This window comes from Cryptomeria japonica, chromosome 1 (genome assembly GCF_030272615.1).
Source record: "Cryptomeria japonica chromosome 1, Sugi_1.0, whole genome shotgun sequence".
Lineage (NCBI taxonomy): Eukaryota > Viridiplantae > Streptophyta > Pinopsida > Cupressales > Cupressaceae > Cryptomeria > Cryptomeria japonica.
In genome coordinates this window covers 344,150,841-344,177,794 of record NC_081405.1, presented here as the reverse complement: position 1 = coordinate 344,177,794, position 26,954 = coordinate 344,150,841, and the positions used below count along the sequence as shown (strand labels likewise).

At 35.0% G+C, this 26,954-nt stretch overlaps 1 protein-coding gene across 1 annotated transcript; it reads right to left on the bottom strand.

The window, feature by feature from the left end:
- Window positions 1-24,386: 24,386 nt before the first annotated feature.
- On the bottom strand, window positions 24,387-25,361 carry LOC131043588 (histone H4). Its single transcript, XM_057976820.1, has 2 exons — window positions 25,208-25,361; window positions 24,387-25,074 (listed from the first exon to the last, which is right to left on the bottom strand). Exon 2 carries the CDS (start codon window positions 25,060-25,062, stop codon window positions 24,751-24,753), a length of 312 nt encoding a protein of 103 aa, XP_057832803.1. The 5' UTR covers window positions 25,063-25,074; window positions 25,208-25,361; the 3' UTR covers window positions 24,387-24,750.
- Between the last annotated feature and the right edge of the window lie 1,593 nt (window positions 25,362-26,954).

Here is a 26,954-nt window from a genome sequence, read left to right as displayed (position 1 = left end):
TGAGGATATATTAAAATTTAAAGGTCTAGGGTTTGATTGTTGGGAATGGCAACCTCTCTTTCTCCCATCTCAATTCGAATCTTGCATGGTTAATAGAGCAATTTCACTTGATAAATTCCCTATAGAATTGTGCAATAATGACTTTTTAAGAATAATAGGCAACAAAATAGGTAAATTTGTAGAAGTCAAAAAATCAGCCCTAAGCTTCTTTAACCAGCTATTAATCATTAAAATGAATATTAACATTAAATCTTTAGAGCCTATAACTATGAAATGTGATAAATCTTATTTAACCCTAGAATTACCCTTTTATAATGGTCCCTTCGAAGATTCTATGCCAAGGAAGATCCCCTCCGAGAAACCTCTTCCTGTGTCGTTGCTCAAGTCTAATGGCACTCCATTCAGATTCGTGGAAGGAGGGGGTTTTACCCTAGAGGGCTATAAGACTGATATTAACCCTAATCATCTTACCTCTAACCTATATCCTCATAGCTCCTTTGTTAAGCCCTCTCACTCCCCTCTTCCTTCACTATTAACTATAAATTCATGTATAGCTGACTCTCTTTTGGGGGATTGAGATCTGGAAGATGGTGAAATCAATGAGGTTATCCCCCAGAAAGAGCAGCTCGGCCTGACAAATTTGTCATCATCTATCTCTCTCATTCCACCAGAGAGGCTGAGTCCCTTGGGGTCTCCCCCTTTAATGGAACAAATTGCCTCTGAGCAATCAGCAGAGCTGGATAGGCTTTCCCCGGATCCAGGATTGGCATCCTTGCAGGGTCAACCAATCTCTCTAGTCTCAAGTATGGAGGGCTTTGAGGAGGAAGAGGTTTGCCATCCATCTCTAAAGGTTGTTTCTGATCCAATTGTAGAATCTGAGAATGATCGAGTGGCTAGGGAAGTTAAAATCATTGCCAATTTTGTAGGGGAAGAAGTAGTAAATGACCTCATGGACCTATTGATTGATGAAATCTGTGATGATGAGGAGTTGGAAAGACAAAGGGATTTCTTGGTCAAAAATCTTGTGGATGTTACTCGAGTCAACTTAGATACAGATGAACTCTTTGTAGCATTAGATAACTTAGAAAATGATAACCCAAATATTCTATGCATTCTCAGCTCTGATAGAAGCAAAAACTCTCCTGACTGTGCTAAACATAGTAAGAGAAGAGGTAGGAGATCCCTTGTTGAACTAAGATCAAAGGATGGAGAGGCCAAGAGTTAGTCTAAAATATCTACTCTTTTTAATGCAGGGGAGGGGAAGTTCCTCCCCACGGAGCCATGAAAATCACTACTTGGAATATTAGGGGTCTGAACGCCCCTAACAAACAGCACATCTTAAAGTGATGCATCTCTGATTCTAAACTAGATATAATGTTAATCCAAGAAACCAAAATGAACTCCTTTGATATAGCCCTTTTTGAGAAAAAACTAGGCATTAGACAGCTAAAGCACTCCCCTACTACAGGAGCCTCGTGGGGCTTAGCCATCATTTGGGACTCTAGATTCATCTCGTTTATAGCTTTAGAGATTAAGCAAAATTGGATAGGAGGAGAAGTAGTAAGTTATAAAAATAACCTAAGATTCAAATTGATTAATGTTTACGGTCCTATCCAAAATAGGGATAAGGCTAAGGTGTGGGTGGAACTGGAGTCTTTCCTCAGAAGTTTCCCAAATGATGTATGCATCATTGGGGGAGATTTCAATGCTATCACTAAGGTAGCAGACAAAAGAGGAGGTAGCAACAAACTTCCTCCAACGGCTGTAGATTTCAATCATTGGATCAATAGGAACTCCCTGTTGGAAATCCAGATGGCAGATAATGCCTTCACTTGGAACAACAGAAGGCTTGGTTTTTGTAACATTGTTGAGAAACTAGATAGGTTCTTTATCCATGGAGGGCTCTCGGAGCTTAACCTTACCGTGAATGCAGAACCCCTCCCTCTAGCAGGATCTGACCATTTCCCACTCCAACTAATCATATTATCTGACCACTCCCCTAAAAAAATGCCCCTTCAAATTTGAGAACATGTGGTTCAAAGATGATAACTTTTTAAACTTAATTGAGAACTGGTAGAGCAGCTTCGTTTTCTCTGGTTCGAAGATGTTTATTATCACAAGCAACTTAAAGCTTATCAAAAAGGAAGCTCTTAGAATGGAATAGGACTAATTTTAGAAATATTTTCGATAAAAAACTTCTAATAGAAAATGATCTTAAGAATGTTAACATTGAAGTTCTTGAGAAGGGGATGGATGAACATCTCTTCCTTAAAGAAAAGGCTCTACTCTCTGAGTATGAAAAGACACTCTCAAATGAAGAGATCTTTTGGAAACAAAAATCAAGGGAGACTTGGTTGAGTGATGGGGACCGAAATACTAAGTTTTTCCACAATAGTACTAAGCAGAGGCAATGGGTCAATTGAATTTCTAAAATTAAGAATTGTCAGGGTTCCATCCTGTCTGAACCGGATGATGTTGCCTCTGAGGCCGTAAGGTTTTTTGATAAAATCTTAAACAATATTGAAGGTTCCAACCTCAGAGGCCAACTCAATATTATCAAGAATCTTCCTAAACTCATTAACGATGACCACAACAAAATCTTGTCAAAGAAATTCTCTGAGGAGGAGGTTAAATTTGTCCTTATGAAGATGAATCCCGATAGGGCCCCGAGTCCGGATGGCTTCCCCACTAGCTTTTTCTAAAAATGTTTGGGTTTTATGGGAACAGATATCACGAATGCCTTAGAAGGTATAAGGAACTCTGGTAAGATTCTCAAAGAAATCAACAATACCTTCTTAGCTCTCATCCCCAAAAAGGAGAATCCTGAAAGTTTTAATGACTTCAGACCAATAGCCCTTTGCAACACTCTGTACAAACTCTTAACCAAAACTCTAGCAGCTAGACTCCAGCATCTTCTCCCCATTATCATTAGCGAAGAACAAACTGGCTTTGTACCAGATAGATCAATCTATGATGGGGTTATTATAGCCCAAGAGGCCATTCATTCGGTCTAGCTCAATAGGGTCCCAAGTATGCTAGTCAAATTAGACATAAGCAAAGCTTACGACAAAGTTGACTAGCACTTCCTATGCAAATTCTTGGAGGCCTTTGGATTTTCCAAATCCTGGATCAACCTAATCTTTGAATGTATATCCACCCCCAAATTCTCGGTCTTCGTTAATGGTTCCCCAGAAGGTTTCTTCAGCAGCTCAAGAGGGCTCAGGCAAGGAGATCCTATGTCTCCCTTCCTCTTCATCATCATGGCTGAAGCCCTAGGTAGATCCATCTCTAAGCCCAAAAAGGAAGGTGGGATCCAAGGAATCCTCATTACCAGCGGCCTCCCTCCCTTTACGCACCAGCAATTTGTTGACGACACGATGCTTTTTGGCAGGGAAGTGTAAAGGAAGCGAGAGCCTTCAAAGGCATCCTTAATTCCTATATGCTAGCCTAGGGTCAAGAGGTGAATATGGCCAATTCTACAGTTTTTATGTTCAACATAGACCCCTCCTTAGGAAAAGTGATCAGCAATGTCCTAGAGAATACTGAAGGAACTCTTCCTTGCAAATACCTAGGCATTCCCCTTGACAAGGGTAGAAGACCCTCAAAATTATGGGTCAACTTGGTGGATAAAATCAAGTCCAAGATTAACACTTGGAAAGGAAAATGGCTCTCATCTACAGGTAGAGAAACCTTGGTTAGATCAATCTTCTCAGCTATGCCCATTTACCAGCTCTCCTATCAACATTTATCTTCTTCTAAACTTGCAGAGCTCAATAAGCATCTCAAGACTTTCTTTTGGCAAGGTGCTAATGACAATCATAAAATATCACTCATATCCTGGGACAAGATATGCAAACCTAAAGAAGAAGGAGGAGTTGGCATTAAAAACCTCTGCGATTAGGGCAAAGCCTTGGGTGCCATGTTGGTCTGGAGGATGTTCAGAACCCCCCACCTCAAATGGGCTCGCTTGCTACACCACAAATACCTTAATGGAGGGAATCCTATCCAAATCTTCAGAGAAACAAACCCTCCCAGAGGGTCTTGCCTATGGAATTTTATGTTAGACTGTAGGAGGATTATCTCTGACAAACTTACTTGGAACCTGGGGTTCGGGGATAAAGCTCTTTTCTGGTCAAATTCTTGGGGTGGATATAAGGCTATTGATAATATCCATGACTTTGGTTCTACTTGTATCCTTCTTGAATCTCATAGAGGACCCTTGTTAAACAACTATATCTCCCCTTCAGCAGATGGGGTCGGTTGGCAGTGGATCGAGAAGGATAATGAGGATATCCCTGTAAGCGATAAACAAAAACTTATGGCAATTCTCAAATCAAGGAACGTTGCCTTAGGTCATAATAAGGACAAGCTCGTCTGGGATGGCTCCCTAAGAGGAGAATACAACTCCAAGGATGGGTACTCTCTCATCTCCAAATCATTTATAAGACCTATGACTGAGCTTCCCTTGAAACTTTGTTGGGATAAATATTGTCTGCCTAAGGCAGGTATCTTCTCCTGGATTACGGTTGAGAACAAGCTCTTAACTGCGAACAAATTTAGAAGAATGGGGTATGAGGGCCCTAGCAGATGTCCTCTTTGCGAGGCAGATGAGGAAGACGCTAATCATATCCTCCTTAACTACCCCTTTGCTCACAAATGTTGGATATGGTTCACCAACAAACTTGAATGGTCTGCAGCCTTCCCCCACACCATCTTTGGAATGCTCAAGGCATGGCCCCTCCTCAGGCATGGATGTTTCTTTGAAGGTTTATGGATAGCTCTTCCCTCTTCCATAATGTGGGAATTATGGAAGGAGAGAAATAGACGTCTCTTTAAGAATGAAAAGCTAGAGGCACCCAGAATCATTAACAGGATAGAGTCAGCTATCACTGAGCTCATGAACAACTGACTGTCATTAGGCACATTGAAGAATGCCTCTATCACTTATTGGGATGAAAAAATGAAAAAATGTTGGGAAGGCTTATCCTTTCCTCCCTATGTAGGTGTTGGTCCTATTGCAAGTCTTCGATCAAGGGATGCATGCAGATGGTAGCCCCCAGGCAAAGGTTGGATGAAGCTAAACTTTGATGGGGCATCTCGTGGTAACCCAGGGCAAGCAGGGATAGGATGTGTTGTTCATAATTGGGAAGGAAAGGAACTAGCAACCCTTGCCTTTCCGGTTGGCATCAACACCAACAATTGGGCAGAACTTATGGCCCTGGTTAAGGGTCTGCTTTTATGCAGGAAACTAGGAGTTAAGAACTTGGAAATTGAAGGAGATTCGGCTATAATTGCCAATGCTCTGAGGAAAGGTAGTATGCCTAATTGGAGACTAAATATTTGTTGTCAAAAGCTCTTGACCTATGTAGAGATTTTGATAGGTTCATAATTATATTTATAGGGAGGGCAATAAAAGAGCGGATGAGTTGGCCAATTTGGGAGCCGATGGCATCAATCTCATGTTTGTGCCACCTTAAGACATCAATCTTTTATCTTCATGTCCTAAGGTGTCGTTAGCGTGTTCCTCCTTTCATCCCCTTATGTTTCTCTTTCCCAGACTCTGTTTTAACCCCTTATTTATTCTTCTTCCTGCCCCCTATATTTTCATATAGATACTCAGACAAACATCCAGTTTAAATATTGGCTTCTCAACATAAGCCGTTAACTAACACTTTTGTTTCGAATATCACTTCGATCACGTATTTCCTTCATTCATTGACATTCTATTTTCAGTCATTAGGGATGCCTCCTCACTGCTTCCTATCTGATATCCATCGGGTTTTATGTTGATGAAACCTTAGGCTTCGGTGACATCCTTTATTTTTCTATCGAAATACTTCTTCCATCGATATCAATTCCACATCGATGAATGGATCTATTGTCTCACTGAATACTTCTTCCACCAATAAAGTTGTCTTGGCGAAACAACGCATATCAGAGACATGCCTTTTAGCCTCCTCGAAACCTATCTCCTTATCGATATCTTTTATCGATGAAACTGCCTCTTGTCTAATCGACCTTATTCTTTTTATATCTCCTCGAATACCTTTTCCCGTTGATGAAAACCATCTCCACCTTCCTCGATATCTTCTTTCGATGGAAGTACTATCTCCGATGAGTCCTTTCTAAAGTTTACCAACGTTTCTTATATCGATGAGACATCATTGGGTCTCATGTCGAAGAAACCTTGGGCTTTGGTATTTCCTTTATCCTTCCATCGAAACACTTTTTCTATCGACATCATTTCCCATCGATGAAAATCATCTTTTCTTTCTTCGATATCCTCTTTCGTTGGAATCAATGCTTTCGATGAGTCCCTCTTAGGTTCATCGGTGTTCCCTTTCCTTCGCTACCCTCTTTATATCAATGAAACTCTCTTATGTTTCATCGACCTTTTATCTTTCGATGAAATTGCCGCTGTCAGCCTAAAACTTTAGTATCTCTTCGACACCCTCCTTTCTCACACTGTCCTTTCGATGAAACCTTCCCCAGTTTCTTCGATTTCATCATTTCGGTAGAACTATCTTCTTCGTTGCACTCATTGCTTATCCTACCAATTTTGAAGTCTCTTTGTTAGCCCTGCTTCATCGATGGAACCTCCTTTGGTTTCATCGATATACCTTCTATTGATGAAAACATCGCTTTCGATCAGTCCCTTCTGAAGTTCATCGAGGCCCAAGTCAATTCGATAAATCATCTTACTGGTGAAACATCGATAGGTTTCTTTGATTCCCTTTTTTGATGAGACATCGTTGGGTCTTATGTCGAAGAAACCTTGGGCTTCAGTAACTTCCTTTATCCTTCCATCAAAACCCTTTCTCTATCGACATCACTACTCTCCTTCGATGAATGGGTCTATTGTTTCATCGAGGCCATCTGTCTTTTTGCTTCCACTAGCATCTTTCATTGATGAGCTCATTAGTATTCTCCCTTGATAAAGTTGCATCGGTAAAACCACACTCATCGGTATCGTACCTTTTAGCCTCCTCGAAACTCATATTATTATCGATATCTTTTTGTTTTATCGTTAAGAATGCCTCTTTCGGTAAGTTTCCTTCATGTTGCACCGGTGGCATTATTTCCTCGGAAGCCTTTTCCTGTCGATGAAAACCGTCTCTGCTTTCTTCGATATCCTCTTTCGGTGGAATCTATGCTTTCGATGAGCCCCTCTTAGGTTCATCGGTGTCCCCTTTCCTCGACACCCTTTTTATATCGATGAAACCCTCTTATGTTTTATCGCCCTTTTATCTTTCAATGAAAGTGTCTATGTCGGCCAATAACTTTAGTATCTCTTCGACACCCTTTTTCTCTCGAACTATCCTATCGATGAAACCTTCCCCAGTTTCTTTGATCTTATCTTTTCGAAAGATCTTTCTCCTTTGATGATTTCATTACACGTCCTACTGTAACTGCAGTTTCTTCGGTAGCCTTGCTTCATCGACGGAACCTCCTTTGGCTTCTTTGATAACCTTCTATCGATGAAAATAACACTAGCGATAAGCCCCTTTTGAATTTCATCGACACCCAAGTCTATCCAATAAATCATCTTATCGATGAAACATCGATAGGTTTCTTCGATACAACAGGTGCACCATTTGGTAAATTAAAAGCCCTCATTTTCTGCATGTGCTGGCCTATAGGAACCCCTACGTGCCCTGCCATATTCTCATATGATACTTGCTGCTGAGATCTCTATAATTGAATGGTTATCTGACAAACCATAGACTGTGGGTAATATGTGGTTCTGCCATAAAACTCATCTACCTCTATTACCCTCAGCTGGACTCAGGCAAGACAAAAGTCCCATTTACCCCCTTTTGTTATTCTATCCTGGATATCATCCATTTTCAGGGATAGCATCTGGGTACATAAGCAAAAGGTGGTAAATAGGTGATTCATAACTATGGATGATCCCTTCTCAAAATGGAAATTATCTAGAAACTTTGTTTATGAATATGCCATATTGATGACTTTATAATATATGAGGTTAAGAGTTTAGAAACATCGGAGAAGGATGTCATTTCACACTGGAATACTACATGTGACTAACAATCTGGGCAAGTGTTTTGAAAACTAACCATGCAGGAGGGCAGTGCCATCTTGAACAAATGACAGGATGAAAGCTGCTAAAATGACAAAAGACTACATGCAATCAAGTCTCAAACTCTTAAACAGAGCACAAGGAGTACAGTGACAATTGAAAAATAGTAAAATGGGCCTATAAGGGAAAGAAAATATCTCCCCACTTGCTCACCCTAGCCCGGGGTGTTATTATTATTCTGAATCTATGCTTATTGTAATTAGATGTAGAAACTATCTGGACTACGGTCCCGAGCAAGACCGGAGGTTTTCTCGCCTCCACTCTTTCCTACCGGCGCCCGCATGAGTGGAGTGATGTAAAAAATTAATTTTGATTAATAAAATTTTTTGGCTACGGCCTCTTACCGATCAAAAAAAAAATTATACTTCTATCCACTATCCTATAGTCTCATCAATTAAACAATTTATTAATTATTTAATCTTCCATTTTCAACTCACCCTCATCTCCACATTACTTCTTCTTTACCAACTCATCAATCATGTGGCTAAGATATTAATATTTTTAAATATTAATGCATCATTATCTCTAGCTTCCAAATTCATTCTTCAAATAATGTGTACATACACACATTTCTCAACCTCCCTATATTCTCTCCAACCTTCCTACATCTTTGGAGGGAGTTGAGTCCACTTGTCCTCTTATCCCTAGATCTTCTCCAACTATCCTATATTATCTCAAGTCTTCTTCTCAGTCAAGGTGAGATGAATGACACTTGGCTTCTCCTTCCACCTTTTCCTCCATCTTGTAGGTGTAGGAGGAACATCTTCCACCTTTATCTCTCACATCTCAACCTCTTGCTCATAGCCATCCAAATTGCAAGATTTAATCATGAGCGTTGATCTCTACCACCTAAGCCTATGCACTCAAAAATCTATAAATAGATGTCTCCTGAGCCATTTTCAAAACTAATAGCTAATCTTATAGTCAACTAGGAGTCTTTATCTTTGCATCTGTGAGTTCATTTTCTTAGCATTTTTAGAGTTGTTTTTGAGCAATTTAGCATAAATCATTATCATAGTTTACCTTTGCATATCATATCAACTACTAGTCCATTCCACACTTGGCATCTTGGAAGCTACCAGTGCTTGTCTGAGAGAAAAATCATCTACAACCAAGAACAATGGGGTTAGGACACAATGAGACATAAATCATGAAGGTATAATCTTTTATTTTCTTTTTCATTTCATGTTGTTTCATTGGTTGAAGCTTGAGTTATATTTGCATGATAGACTAATGAGTTTGCAGGTTTAATCTTTGAGGTGAAACTTAAGTTGATACAACTATTAGTTAAGTTGAGCTTGATCAATTTGCAAAGGATCATGAATGTTAGTGTAGAATCCATAGTCCATAAAAGTTGTTGTAGCAATGTTTTTAACATTTTGCATTATGTGAATGTAAGAAAGGCTCTATAATTTCTTGTGTGTAGATTGATTTGAAATTAGGTATCAATGAATACAAATTAAGATTTACAAAATGGGTTTATCAAATCTGAGAAAATATTAGAATAAGTAGTTTATTCTTATTTGTTGACCCACACTATAATAGTAGGGTTAAGGCTAATATATGAATGAAAGGATTAAGTATACATCTATAAAGTAAATAAAAACATTAAAAACCTAAAAATATCTATCCCAAATATAATATCTATAATCAGTTTTAAATATTATCTTTGAAGGTTTTGGTGATATTTGCACAAATATATAATGGGAATATTATAGTGGTATTAGAGCACTCTTATATTTTGTATACCTAAAGCTTATTTTTCAATAATATCAATTGGGGATATTACAATAGTAGTAGAGCTGATTTTCCTACCAACTTGTGAATCATGCAACTATCAGATATTTTTCTACCGTTCAAAACAATGTTTTGGATCCTTGGTTCACAATGTCTTTTGTAAAAAGAAATGGTTGCCAAACTTTGTTTATATGTCATTATCTAATAAATTTAATAAGTTTTACGATGATCAAGAATCTAATTGTCCGATGTATATGTGATACCTAATTAAATTTTATTTTGAATAGAGATTTGGCAACAATTACTAGACCTTGAGAGTTAGACATGAAATGTAAACCCTTGATTTTTCTCATTCAAAAGTAGATCAATTATATTTTCATCTAGCATGGCCTATTCTTCACTAAAAATTTTAAATTGGTATTTCCACTTTTTAGTGTCTCTGTGTACCCATTTTTGCAACCTCTATCTATGAATCCTTGGCCGTTACATTTACAATGTTATTATCCCACAAGTAGTGGACCCTTGATTTTTCTCATGCAAAAGTAGATCAATTGTATTTTCATTTAGTGTGGAATATATTTTAGGGAAAAAATAATAGTCTTTGTTCAAGTGTACTCATATTGAAAGAGGGGGAGATGGAGAGATAGATAAAATAATGTTGCTTTGCTATTTTTTTAATCTCTATAGGATTCAAACAAAACAATGAAACAAACAATGTTTAATAAATTATTTGATACCAATGTGTTTCTATTAACCCCTTCAAAGTACAAAAACAAGGAGGACCATCACTATCATAGAAACCCTTCAAATTTGATGATATTAATATTTTTTAGTAGAAGAATATATCAATAGATTTTAAAATAGTTTCTAATCATATATTTTTTTTACTTCCAAATTATTAATAGATCATTATTTTTCTTCTAATTTGCTTCCCTTAATCCTCGATTGACTTAAGCCCCTCAACAATAAAAGAACTCGCTAGGAAACCTTCTAGATTTTTCTTAAGACAAAGAAACAAAATATTGTTTACTTTTGAAGTCTTTGTTTGTGCATTATGTATGGTTATTTACGCTCTAATTCATTTTTTAGTATTTTTTACTAGTTTAACTATTTGGTGAAGGACCTTTTGCAACATTTGATCTCAAAATAAAAATGTTGTGTCATTTAGTTCTTTATTTTTTGGGTACATTATGTATGAGTAGTTAGGCTTCAAATTTTCCCTCTGAAGTTTTGATGGTTTTGATCGACCATGTCCAATACAGTCATTCACATATTTGTTTGCACATAGTTTGATTAAAAGTGTTATAGCCAAATTTTTGTTAGTCATCCAAGGTAATCTTAGTCAAATTTGGCTATGCCTTGGTTCAAACTGTAGTCACATAAATCTGTCCAGCTTAATTAAATGAATATTTGCTATTTATTTGATTAAAAATACACTAGCCATGAGTTAATTAAATTAACATTTAATTAATTCATCTTCAAAATGTTCTCCTATTAATTAAATAAATTATTCAATTTATTTTAATTAATTCATTAAACCAAATTCACAAATCAATTAAATGAATAAATCCTATTTATTTCATTTAACCCCTTTTCCTCTTTTAAATAAATTTAATAAAACATTTATTTAAAATCATTAAAATCCCCCCCACTTGCATTCTCCTAAAAATGCAACTTGCACCTATTTGTTGAAATAAATGAATTTTATTTTAATAAAAATCTTATTTTCCCTCACCCACCAAACCCACTTGCAATTCTAATCTCCTTCTAGATTCTTCTAAACCCTTCCTAATTAGCCTAAATCCATTCCCTAATTATTGTCACATTCCTAAGCAACTTGAAGTCACTTCTCAAAGACTTCAAAGTCTTTGAAAAGCATTTAATGCTTTGTGTGTTCAACAATTTAACCTCCAAAGTCTTCCAAAACCACTAATGGCTCTTGCATGACCATTAATGGCTCTTACATAACCATTTATGGTTAATTCAACTTGTCTCCTCAAGCATTTATTGCTTTGACCATGTTTATCCCTTTTGCCTTTGCACAAGAGTTTATCCATTGGATAAAAGCTTTATTCTTTGAATAAAGAGTTTATTCATTCAACTAACCTTGACCTTAACTCCCAAGGTCATGTCAAGCATTTAATGCTTATTCCCTCTCCTCTCAACCTATCTCACATGGACACTTGTCACCCTGGGATTGGGTTGAAAACCCTCACATGGATTGAAAATCATTCAATCCTGACCCTTCTTGAGATTGCTCAATCTCAACCCTCCATTGTTCCTTTTTTCCTATAAATAGAGCTCATTTCTTCATAATCCAAATCCTGAAAACTTTTATGCATTTAAGCTATAGTGAATTCTAGAGAGCATTTAGCATAAACCACTAATATCTTGTCATCTTGGATAAAATAAATCATTTTAGCATAAACCACTAATATCTTGTCATCTTGGATAAAATAAATCATTTTAACATCAATAGCATTTAGTATTAGCTTTTTTTATTCACATTTAGAGCAATACTTCGATCTCAAACTTCCATAAGCATCCATAGTGCAAAAAGCTGCTGAGAGCTACACTATTTTGGAACTTGGAGAGGAGAGGGACAAAGGAGAAGAAACCAAGAGCATGTTAGGAGGCATTTGGAGATGCCTCATCATATTTATCTTCTTAGTTAGATATTTTGTCATGCTTTTGATATCTCTTTTGATATGCCTATTTAGATTAGTTTTTGATTGATTAACACTAACGGTTTCTTGTGTGTTGTGTGTTATTTATCATTGACTAACCTTGCCCCTTTTGCAGAGCATCACAAACTATTAAATATCTCCTCGAAATTTGAATATTGGTCTCCTCCACCTTGATATAATTTGCTTATTTATGATCCAAGGGTAAAAGTACAAAGTTGTATATCATTTTTATAAACGAAATGACGAATGTTGATTCAACTTTTTAATTGAATCAATAGAAAGTGACATAAATTTTTTGAATTTTGAAATGATGTAAATTACTAGAATATATATATTTTTAATATATTTTATGTTTGTAATTTTGTAAAAAATGATTAAAAAAGGTATTTGAATATAGTATTTTATTAAATAAACGCTAGCATTTAGTTGTTGATAAAATGTTGAAATTGAAGTTACATGGAGTGTCGCTCTTTATATAGAAAAAATTTTCTTTTTTTATTCAGTTTTTGTGTGTGTTGATAATTCAAGACTTTAATGCATGGATATATTTTTCACTCTTCTTATAAATATATAATTTTAAATGAATTTGAAAAATTGTGTGCACTAAAAGATAACTCTTTCCATTTGGTGTCACCTTTTATCTTAATTATTTATTAAAAACATAAAAGAATTTGATAATCTTGACATAGATTTTTTTCTCTATTGCATCATATTTTAAAAATAAAAAATAAACATATTTTAGCATTTTTCCTTGACAAGATAATCAACCTTATATTTTAACATTAATGACCTACTTTCAAAATATATATATATAATATAAAAAATAAATTAAAATATTAAAAGATATATATTCTAGAAAAGTTCACTATAGATCTACAAAAGGGTATCTTTATATAATTTTTAAAATATTATTTATGAGTGTGAATTGTTGAATTATCGAATTTTTTTAAGTTTTTTTTTTTTTGATGATTGGCCCCAAAGTGGTATTAAATATACTTCTAGTACACACTTCCAATTGGAAAATTTGTGGCTCATATCTAACTTAGCTAGAATGAATCTGGCTAGATAATATGTTTGACCAAACTTAATTTTAGTTTAAAATACCTAAATTCACTTATCCTAATAAGTTGGCCTAAAACATGACATGGCTCAAGATAATTACATTTGATGTGTCAACTAATTTCTACTAAACAATGTCTAAGGCTGGATTTTATGTGAGTCAATTATTCACTAATACTTTGTTTAGTTCTTGTTTTTTCATTGAGTGAATTGATTTATTGTATGGGTAAACATGTTTTGGCATTTCATTATGTCTTAATTAACAAGAGAGATAGTATTGCACTCACCATGATTCTTTTTTTACTTACTACTTATACATTCTTTTAATTCACTCATGTCAATAAATAGATAAGCATACAAATAGTAATGAAATTGTTCAACTCTCTAGTGGAGATACAACCAAAAGCATCCTTATTCTACCATAGTCATGTTACTCTATGAATAAACTAAGATGTCTTGGAACTGATGTCTAGCATCTCACTTCGATTGTGTCAAACAATTCTCATGAAATTGTACATAAATTCAAACTTGTATGTCAAACAATGCCTCTTGTGGAAGAAATGGATGCCAAAAAACATCAATAGAAGTTGTCAATGTTCCAAGATAGTTGCACTAAATTATAAGGACTAAGCACACTTTCCTTAGGGATGTCTACTATGATCAACACTATACAAATGATGCAACCACCTCTATCATCCATGCATTAAGATATACTTGTAAAATATGTGATCAACTATTTTACCTTGTTCCTATGTAACCACCTACATCTATCTATATAGATCTTATCTAATGTAAATATAAAGGCTTCTATTTGCTACTATGTAACCTATATATGTTATCCACGTAAATTTTTGCTATAATAAATAGAGAGGCATCTTTTTGCAAGACTTGTCTACATAATGTGTTTCTTCCTAAATTCACCATCTAATTAATTTGACAAAAATGTTGTTGTCTATTAGACACATACCAAATTTAAGAACTATTAAATTAGCTTGTCTTGAAAGAAAAATAAATATTCATATGCAATATTCTTAAAAGAAGACAAATATTTTTTCTCGAAAATAATTAGAAATTGAGAGAAACCTTTCAAACAAATTTTTTCTACTCAATTTTAACTTCATAATTACAATATTTATTCCTTCAATACCTAATTATCATATTTCAACTTACTCGCAGACCACTATATTCCACTGAGTTTCAACTGTATGATGGCAACATTAACTACAGATGCAATTGCCAAAATTTCTTGCAAGTAAAATTGTTATTGACCCTTCTTTACAAGTCACATCAATACACTCCATTCAAAAACCTCATTCTACAAATACCAAATATAAACTACAACTCTTCTTGTTGTGGAAGAAGCTTTAGTTAAAAGTTCTATTCCCTGCCTCAAAGAATATTCTTGCAAGATGTTCCACAAATTCAGGTACGTCCATACTTGCCCAATAACATTTTATGGCTCTTATTTTCTTATCTGCATCTACTTACTAAATTATCCATCTCCTTTCATTACATGGCTATCCTGATTGATAACTTGGATACAATTTCAAATAATGCAATGGTAGTTGGATATTTGATTCCATTCCTCAAATCTAAAACATGTCTTCTATCATGTATCTTTGAAGACCCATTGAGATCTTCTCCACCTACATAATATCCCTACAAAATATGGCCCATTTTCAAAGACTCCCCCTCAAAACATTGACCCCATACCATAACCAATGTTTCATTAAGGATCGGGCATTGGAAAAAACTCCAATCCATGAATTCAAAAATGTTGGACGTGACAAGAAAATTTTTGGCTTTGATTTTATAGACAAAGTAGGCTCTAAAATACATGTGGCTTGTTATAATGAACTTTTTGACGTGTTCTACCAAATTATTCACTCTAATAGTCTTTACATGATCTCTAATGGTCACATTAAAGTTGCCAACACAAAATATAGTGGCTCCACAAACCCTTTCAAAATAATCCTCCACAACTCATCAACAATAACTCCTTCCACATGCATAGACTCTATCATACCCAAGAATAGCCTTCATAAAAGAGCATAGATTCATTGGACTTGTTTCCAATTAGTTCCCTTGTATATGTCATTGGCATACTTTTATCTATCTCCCCTTCATCAACCATACATAAAAGAGATGGCACCGAAACAATAAAATGTACTGATACAATCATAGATTTGTCCAATTGTACCATATATATGTTACACTTTGGGTTTGTCATTATCAAATTGAAGGCAAACAAAACTATGATATGTCCCTACAATCAAATCTCCTGTTCTTTTGATCTAGTCTAGACGTATAATCTCCTAGCATGGAAAATCACTTGATACTACCTTTTCAACTACAATATAATCAATCCAAATTTGTTGGTGTGCACAGAAGTGTGATACTTGCATCATTATCCGATAATCAACGTCTAGGGCAAATCAAAACTTTTGATCAGCGTCATCAAACGAATTTTTCTTTGAATCAACATGTCGTCACACATCACTTCAAAGAGGGGCAAAATGTAGACACCTATTTTTGTCCACCCAATTAAATGAATTTTATATTTGTTTAATTATCCTTCATCCAAATATTAATTAAATTCAGGTTTAGTTAATCATTTCCCCTTCTCAACTATTAATTAAATTAATATTTAATTAATTCATCCCAACCCCTTTCTTCTATTAGTTAAATAAATTATTCAATTTATTTAATTTAATTCACCTAGCTATATTCAGATCATTAATTAAATAAATCATATTTATTTAATTAAATCCCCTTTCACATTTAATTAAATCACCCTCTCACATTTTATTGAAATAAATGAATTTTATTTTAATAAAAATCCTAAATCCTCACCCACTTGCACACTAACCTTTTTTCTAATTTCTTTTAATCCCTTCTAAATTAGCCTAATCCCCTCCTAAGCATTTGCACATTCCTAAACTAAGGATTAGGAAGGAGTCACTTCTCAAAACAACTAAGGCTCTAACAAAAGCCTCAAAGGCTTTCTCCCTTCTACAAGTTAACCCTCAAAGTCTCCTCAAGCCTTAAAGGCTTTAATCCAACTAACCCACCTTTGACCTTTGGTTAGAGACTTCTCCTCTAACTCAACCATCCATCTAACCCTCAAGTCTCTTCAAGAATTTAATGCTTTGACTAAGGTAACCCTTTAACCCTTGCACATTCATTTACCCCTTGGATAAAATCTTTATCCATTAAATTAACCTCAACCAAACCACATGTGGTTACCCTCATGTCTCTTTAGACATTTAATACCTCTTCCCTCTCCTCTCAATCCCTCTCATGATGCCACTTGTCACCATGGCATTGGTGGAAGTTGCAAACATGGATTGAGGATCGAGCCCTCCTCCTGCAATCCTAGCCCTTGCTAAGTCAAATCCATCCTAGCCCTCCATCTCCATATTTCTTCTATAAATAGGACTCATCACTCTCATTATCAAGGTTCTTTCATTATCAAGCCATACAAGTCTCTCTCATATCATAAGAATAGTAGTTTCATTATCATATTATCCATGTTCGCTTAAAAATATTCATTATCATAGCATAAACTTTAGTAGCATGGTTATCATCATATAAGATCTTCATTACATAGCATATAGATCATTTCATCATAGCACTTGTTCTTTAGGTTGTCATTCTAAAGGTCAGTTGCTCAATGATCTAAGAGCAAAACCATGACTTGAGGAATCCTTGGAGATAGAGAAACAATGGAACTCTTTTAAAAGGATAGTTTTCTTAGCTTGTTTGTCAAAATAATCCTCTGATATATAATTTTCTATTGGTGTGTCATTAACATTTTGATTATTTGATAGTCACACTTCTGTGCAACATTCTTGGCGCCCACCGTGGAGCATACCCCCAATATTTTTAACAATTTTTTAGCAGGTTCAAGTGCAGGTTTTCGACAAAGTACCAGAATAGCACATTGATCTCAAACTGTAGTGCTTTGAGCATATATTTTAGCGCATTGGAGGATCAGAGTAGCGCATCTAGAAAAAAATTTATCGCATCCATAAAATATTTTTCTATTCTCTATCTTCCTTTCTTTAGCGCATTGAAGACGTTTAATAGTGCATAGGTTGTTTATATTAGCGCATAGATTGCAAACTTTAGCACATTTACTCTCTGTTTTTGTGTTTTTGTCGCAGGCAAAGGGTCAAATTTTGTAACACCAATAATGATTTTAGGCTTGTGAGCCCACAATATTGGACTAATCTTTCAAGTGTCTTGCAGATTCTAACTTTTATTGCAGGTACAATGAAGTTAGATTAAGTTTCATTTTAGTTTTGTTTCAAGTTTTCATTTCTTGTCACAAAGGTTTAAAAAGAACTCACACTTCATTTCTTGTCAAGTTTAAAACAAAAGAATTTTTTTTTTGTGTGTTATAAAAAGAACTTCACTTTTTCTTTCTTGCAAAGGATAAAAAGAACAACAAAAGAACCTTTCTTTTTGGAAGTAGCTCACATTTCATTTGGAGCAAGCTTAAAAGAACAAGTAATTTTTATTTTCTTGTTACAAAGGGTAAAACAGACAAACCATACTTCATTTTGCAAAGTAAAAAAAGAACAAACCACCTTTTTCAAATTTTAAGTTCTTGTTTTTCTTAGGTTTTTCAAAATTTTCAAAGTTCAATTATTGCAATTGTTGGATAAAAAGAACACTCGTTACTACTATCTTAGTTAAAAAGGACACCATATTTGTTGGAGCAACATCTCCAAGTAGTAATTAGATCATATTGCAATAAATGGAATAAAAAGAACAAGTTAGATTTCATTTTGCAAAGGATTGAGGAACAAACATATCTGCTTTGTCTTGTGATAGGCCCATGCTCTCCCCTTAATTGGGTGACCAAAACGCCAGACACACTTTCATTTATTGCAATTAGGCTAAATCCATTAGCAGGTCTGCCCTCCTGAGAAGCTCATAAGGTCGATGAGAGGGGAACGACCTAAGTGGGGAAGGACTAATGCCAAGTATTCCAATCCACTATAATCAAATGTGGATTGTGATGAAAAACACATCCAACAATAGTGTTCATTGATAGCCTTCCCCTAGCATCTTTGTGATACGTAAAGCCTTTGTTCTAAAGGTTGGGAAGCCTCTTGAGGGAATTTATCATTGACACACCAAACGGAACCCTTATTACGAACTTTAATTATAGAAGCCAAGATGAGTCAGTTATCCAAACATTGTAATATCACAATGCAAGGGTGGGGAAGAATATGTCCCCAAGACACTCACCATACATCTCCTAAGAAAATGGTCCAATTGAGAAGCAATTCTCTTTGGTTCAACTTCTGGCAAAAGGCAAAAAAAGGGCACACCCTCAAGTGTGACAAGGTTGTTTGAGTTGAAGGAGTATCAAGATGTGAGCTATGATATTATTAACGACTCTTGAGAATAAAAGAGTCTGACTGATGTGCCTTCTTTGTTCAAACCAATGAAAACAAACAAGATTTGAAAAGATCCTTGAACATACACTCATTGTTTAGATTATAGAGTGAAACAAGTCGAAATTGACCTCTTATTGATTAATGTTGTATTTTCAATCATTTTTAGAAGATCATCCATTAAACACTCAGAATTTTCAATCCAAAAACACAAAATTTCAAGTCAAAGCAATTTAGCACATCAAAGTAAAACAGTAGTGCATCGAAATAAAATAGTAGCGCATCAAAGAAAAACACTATCACATCTAACAAACAGAATTTTCAACCTTTAAAACGGTCAGAAAAGATAAATTAACACCAATTTAGCATAGAATCTTTTAGCGCATACATTGTTTGTTTTAGCGTATAAGCCTATCATCAACTAAAACAAAGAGAAAATTTGAATTTTTCTCAGAAAATCAAAATCACTTCCAGATACCCTTTTCAGAGTTGAGCTTGTCTGACATCAAAAACATCAGTTTAAACAGGTTATTGTCAGTGCAAACTTTTAACTGAACTTAGATCAAACAACTTGAGTGCAAACATCATTATGATTTTTAGTAGAGTTTCATCATCAGGATATATCATCCTTTATCACAAAGCGAGGCTGCAAATCAGATTAACCGAATCTATCAATAGGAAAAATATTTCCTATTTGACTTAGGTATCTCATATTGACACTAACAAATCTCAATCACTTGTATGACCATCCACCATCGATTGAAGAAAAGGAAACTTAATCAAAAAGAAATCCTAGAGAAGAGAAGATTTTTCTACATCAACCACAAACTCTTATTAAAACATTGTACATTCCTACACCGTTTTTGCAATTATCTACACAGTCATGGAAATGAGTTTGACGAAGAATCTTTAAAAACTCGTGTCATTCAACAAAGATCAGCCTTATCTCAATCTCTCAATAGAAGTGGTCAAATCTCATTGTCATATCTACCTCAACAAGAAATCACTTATTGAGTCACTCACCATCCAGGATAATCTTTCATCAATTCACAATTAAATTGAACCTTTCAAAAACGATAAAAACAAAAACTCAAAGAGAAAGAAATGAAACCACAACCGATCATGTCAGAAAAATAGGAAAATCCTATTGATAGGTATCAAGATCTCGAAATAGAAGACATAAACGATAAATTAATTCAAGAGGATCAACAAGACCCCAAGTTCCAAAAGTCAAGGTGCTAAACTACCTACTGATTTCGATATGAGCAAACTAAAAACTCTCAAGAGAGCAGAAACTGAGTCAAGAACTAATGATAACAATCCCTTGAATGCATTAACCCAACAAATTCAGGCTCTTTAACAACAAAAGCAAGACATGCAAAGGGGAACAAAGAGATATACCTTGGAAGACATTTGCCTCTATCCGTTTGATCGGAATTTGAACTTGATACCATTTTCACCAAATTGTGAGATTCCAAGATACGATAAATACAATGGCACAACTGACCCACAAGACCATGTGAGGGAATTTTGCACTACAAGTTTGAAATTTGCACTATGAGTTTGGAATTTGCACACAATGAGACCTATTTAATGAGGCTATTTCCAAGAAGTTTGGGTGGACAAACCATGGAGTGGTTCTCAAAACTTCCACCAGGTATCAAGACATTCGACGAGTCGATAGACAAGTTTGTATCTCAATACTCATACAATATTCAACACGAAGTAACCATGCTTGACTTATGCAACGCAAAGCAGAAAAATGGTGAATCATTCCTTGCCTTCTTGCAAAGATGGTGATAGTTATTTGCTAGGCATCCTCGTCCTATGCCTGAGAAAGAAAAGATGGATATTTTCATTGATACACTAAACAATGAAATGAGCTATAGACTCCAATTGCAATGTCCACCAAGTTTTCAAAAGCTAATCGAAAATGGTCTCAAAATTGAGGAAGTCTTGGTTAAAAAAGGAGTGTTAAAATTCTCTAAAGAAGATACAAACTTTTCCAACAATTATAACAACACCAATAGCAATGACAAATCCAAATTCTGGACAAGAAACAAGAACATTGTTAATGATGGTGTGGACGACACATAAACATCAAACCAAAGCAACCAATCTTGAACTTATCAAAAACTACACCCTCGAAGAATCCAAATAACATCAAATCTAAACCAACACCTACACCATATCGAAGAAAATTCACACCTTTGGGACAGTCACTCAAATCAGCATTCAAAGAGCTCTTTGCAAACGAACTCATAACGTTACCAGATACTCAAGATTTTAAACCAAAAGTCAAACCAACATGGTGGAATGACATGTATCATTGTGAATTTCATAGAAGCAAAGGTCATAGAACTAATGATTGGCCAAAGATTAAAACATTTAGTCCAGGACTTACTTGATAGAGGTGACATAACCGTAGGACACAAAACAAATTACGATCATGGAGCATTCAAAGATCATCTTCCCAATTATGAAAAGGGAAAATCATCTTCATCAAACAACAAAGGGAGCAAAGTGAATTACATCTATGACAATGTCATCAATCACATTTCACCATCCAACAATCAAATCAATGTCATCAAAATCAAGGATAAACAAAAATACAGACAAGTAGATGTTACCGCACAAGCACAATCTAAGTTTGTATTAAAAGGAAACACATCTAAAACATCTACTATCCTTTCAAGTCAATACAACCTAGTAGATCAATTAGAAAAGACACCAGCACAAATATCCATACTAGAACTTCTTAAAATCTCACCTACGCACAAAGATTCTCTAGAAATAGCTCTAGTGGACACCACAGCACCAAACAATTTGGATATCAATCAATTCCAAGCCATAGTAGGGCATTTAATTGCACCCCACAACCTATCATTTTTCAAAAAAACAATGACATATCCTCGAGTCATCTACACAACACTCTCCCCTCCATATTGAAGTTTTAATTCATAAACATCAAGTTAAACATGTATTAATAGATGGAGGAGCAAGTCTAAATATCTATACTTTAAAACTTATCTGTGCATTGGGTTTCTCAAAAAATGCTATAGATCTTAAGAAAAAAATAACTATCAAAGCTTATGATGATGAAGAGAGATCCTCAATAATCTCAAGGTGGTTCAAGATGTCTTTGTACCACACATAGAAACTCACTTCTACTTCATCAAACAATGAAACACAACTCAATTCTATATCAATAAATTTTGAGAAAAAGATTCAACTAAAAAACAAAGGTATGAGAGAATATTCTTTTGAACATTCTTTGTCTATCAAAACTACCAATTTCATGAAGATCTCATAGACAATTATCAACATCTAAGCAACATTCTTCACAACCCATCAAACTCTTTGATGGTACATTTGTCAAAGTAGGCACTCTAGCAAACAAATCTAATGATAAAGACATTCTAAACTAGCTATAAAAGAATGAAGAAGAAACCAAAGAAGCAACTTTAAACACCATAGTACAAATAGAGCAATATGCTAAAGAGTTCAAAATCATGCAAAACATGGGATATGATGGAAATGGTCCTATTGGCAAATTAAAAAGAAAAAAAAACAATCTAGAACCTATACAACTTTCTTCTCAAAATGCTAAAAACAAATCAAGACTAGGTTTTGGACAAGATATTCTAATTTGCAAGCAACAAATTAAAGTAGCACTCAAACAAGAGGAAGCAATATTCTATAGGCAAGAGGAATATGAACAAAAACAAGAAGAACTAGCTATCAAAAAAGAAGCTACCCAAAATCTCTATAAACAAATCCACAAATTGCAAGCTACTTCTAAAATAGACTCAAATGAATGGGAATGAAATTCATGATGAAATATCTTGTGATGAAAAAGACATTGATGTTATCCAAACCTATGCACTTGTACTCTACAAAGGACAAAGCTCAAAGTCTAAACCATTTGAATTTGAACCACCACATATCAATCTCTCTAATGAGGAGAGCCTCTACTCTACAATTGGAAGCCTCAACATTACAAACATGGTATGCCACTATTGGGATTAACCAACTTTAATAAAAGGCCATCTTTTCTTCCCACAAGTTTGTAAATTAAATATATATTTCATCTAAAAATGTGTGCATGAAATGTATGCCAATCAAATTGAGTCTTATACACATCAATTAGACTAAATTGAAAACAAATTAAGAAAATGAAACTCAAATTCAATCTTCTTAAAAGTGTGCCTCGTTGTCCTCCATCTTCAAAGACTTATTCAACCATGTTAACTCTCAAATTTATGCACTTGTGGCTTTCAAAATGACAACTTAAAGAATAAGATTAAATTCAAATTCAAGGAATGCTTCCTACAATTATATGAAATTAATCTACATGAGATGCAAGTTTGATCATACATGATATTGAAATATTCCATTGATCTATGTTAAATGATGATGCTATACTAAATGCTTCATAAAATGTTGGATATGCTTAATGCTAAATGATCTTCCAAATATCTCTTTTAAATGTCAAAACATGTCTCTTTAAATGTCAATCAAAAAGCCTTTCAACATGTACCAATATCATTCACACCCTACACCCAACAAAACATGTCACTTTAAATGTCAACATAAAAGCTTTTCAACTGTACCAATATCATCCACACCCACAACTTTATACCAAAACCATGTTGCAGCTTACAACATATACATATCATACATCTAAAAACAAAACAACATACTTATTGAAAGCATCCCAAAAGCATCATCAATGGAAAGAGTGATCTACAGCAGCCATTGCTCGAGTCTTCCCACAATTCACAACCATCCCTACAAGGAGCACAATTGTTTTCAAGCCTTCTGATGGACTAGACTGGAACTATAAAAACCATTTTGCAATATTCAAATATACTTATCTGTAAATCTAAATCCACCAAAATATTAATTTCTAAATGTCCCAATAATAGTCAAAATAATTACCATAAGTACATAAGAAAATGCATTTGGATACGATACAAAGATAACAATAAATTTTTTTGACTTGTGTCCAATTCAGCCTTAAATGGTAAATAACTAAAACTTCAATTTTGATTCTTCAACCTTAAAGGTGAAATCTTCATCCACACGAAAAAGGCCTTAAAATAAATTTGGTAAACAGAAATAACCGTCCGGTTCAGCCGCTCACTCTATCGCACACAAACTTTATTCCCACGTTTGATAAAACTAAAAACTATTAAAATAGAAAACAAAAATAAAAACATCATAAATATTCTACTACGAAACTGAAAATTCAATGCACTGAAATGTCATTCTTTAAGAAATGACATTGCCTAACACCGCTTGCGTTTCTATATTATGTTACTACCATTTCTACAGAAAACTAAAACAGATTCACAGATTCATGGAAGCGAATCCAAAATGGGAACAACAGGGGGGAAAATTATTTGGATGTCATTAAAAAGCTCCAGAGAACGAACAGCTTTGAAACACTCTGATTCGCCTCACGGCACATTCGAAAGTAACGGAGCTACAGTCTAAAAAAAAAATATGAACTCCTAAAATCTTCAAACTTCGTAAAGAATCATTGAAGCTTTAACATTAACCCTAGCTGTTGTATTACAGGAACCCCCTAGCAATGCATCGCAACCATAACAAAATGATGCACACACTACGATCCTGAACTTTACGGCATCCAAAACAGCTAAACGCTTTCAATATCACATGTAAACACATTTCCTGTAACAAGAGGCGGTGTCGAAAGACACCATTCTTGACCGCAAGACTTTGAAGGAAAAACTCAGCCGCCGAAGCCATAGAGTGTGCGGCCCTGCCTCTTGAGCGCGTACACCACATCCATGGCCGTAACGGTCTTACGCCTGGCATGCTCTGTGTATGTCACGGCATCCCGAATAACATTTTCCAAAAAGATCTTGAGAACTCCCCTAGTTTCTTCATAGATGAGCCCGCTTATACGCTTCACGCCTCCACGCCTTGCCAGACGCCTAATCGCAGGCTTTGTGATGCCCTGAATGTTATCTCGCAGCACCTTCCTGTGCCGCTTTGCACCTCCCTTTCCCAAACCCTTGCCTCCTTTACCGCGCCCTGACATTTTCAGGAAACCCTGCAAAGTTCACAAAACCCTAATGAATTTACGACAAGACTGAAAGTACAATTGAGACAAACCCTAAGATTATAAAAGATCAGAAAATATTCTTTGTACTGGATACGACAAACAGGAGAGAGAGAACTCCAACCTGTGACTCGAGGAATCCAATTGATATTCCGTGGAGAAAATCGTTAGAATGACTTAAATTGTGCAGGCAGTGATATATATAAACGGAAGTCCAGTAAATGAAAAGGTCTTTAGCTGTTCTGCCTCTGGATCCGTGGCACCCTATTTTGGTCCGTTCGATTGGTCAGCGACGATACAGATTTTATTATCCCCACTAACACGGATCGATCACAGAAGCATTTCGACCGTCAGATGGAGCAATATCGACGGTTGGCGTGTCTTTCCGGACGTTTGAATGAACCAGTTCAAAATAATCTTTTCAAAATAGGATCTTTGTACGGGTGTTTTTTTCTTCTTATAAATGGATTGCCTTAGGAAATATTTTTAGAAATTAAATTGAATTAGTAATGGCACTTTTAATTCTAGGTTCAAATTTTTTTTAGGTGTGAATGGGTCATGTTAGGTGATTTTGATAGACATGATCTCTTTTGTATTGTTGTTTAGTTAAAGGATGATTTTTAGTTTAGATGTATGTTTATTCATTACGTAATATGTTTGTTCAAAAAAGGTAGAGACATCAATATATATAATTGAGTTGTTTCCATAAAATAAAATATGTTGATTAATAATTTTAAATGAATTATTCAATTATTTTAAAGTGTTATTACTAATTTTATAGATGTGATTATTTAAGAGATTTTGGATGATTTTATAAGACAAAAGAACTTTGAAAGTATTGTAATTTATTGATATTTATTATCATTTTCAAATGTACTCAAGAGCAATATTTGAATAAGAAAGAAAGAGAAAAATAGTGAAGGTATTATAATTTATTAATATTGATGAGCATTTTCAAATATACTTAAAGAGTGCATACCTATAAGATTCGCTCATGGAGCAAACATCCCAAAATGTGATGAATAAAGAAGCCACGATAACAAAAGTACAATCAAAGATTACAAAAATGCAATATGGTGGCTAATCCAAATGTGGATGCAAATGAATTTAAAAAGATCCTTACATAAGGGCAAAAATAGATATATATAGGATACACTATCAAAAGATGTGAATGTACAAGTAATGTAAACTAAAGGAGATAGTACACTAGTAGTTGAAACCTTCACCAGACTTTAAAAAAAAATGCATATTACCTTCATTTGAAGATGCCTAGCCATGTTGTACAAAGTCGATATTGCCTACCAAAGTAGATACCTACCTAAATATAAACTTATTATATCCCAAGTACGTATAATGCAATAAAATAATAAACCAAATTTGAAGTAAATAACATGCATCAACACTAAAAAAAGATAGAAACAAGCAATATAAGCGGGAGTCTACTGAGCGGGAGAGATGTTGGGGCTCGGACAGGAATCTCTGCACACGGGTTGCATGCTTCAGACAAATCTGCTGGTGATATTGAGGATGGGGATTGTAACACAAACGGGGACCCCCATCCTGTGGACCCTCCTTTTGACCTTAAGGAAGGCCGGTTTTCACAGGGCCTTAGGTCGTGTGGGAAAAGGTTCTTCGAGAGGGGAATCTGAGCTAGAACATAACGTGGTTTTCCAAGGCCCCTTGAAATCTTGGGCTGGCTTATTTGGTACGAAACCTACAAGTAAGTTTGTCTTTCCTAAGGTGAAAGATATTTCAAATAAGATAGAGGGCAAGTTTGTCATCTCCATTCCGGATGCTATGATTTAGCATAATATATCCTTAATGGCTTTCACTTTGGTGGGTAAATTTGTTGGTCCAAGGCCTAATATTGA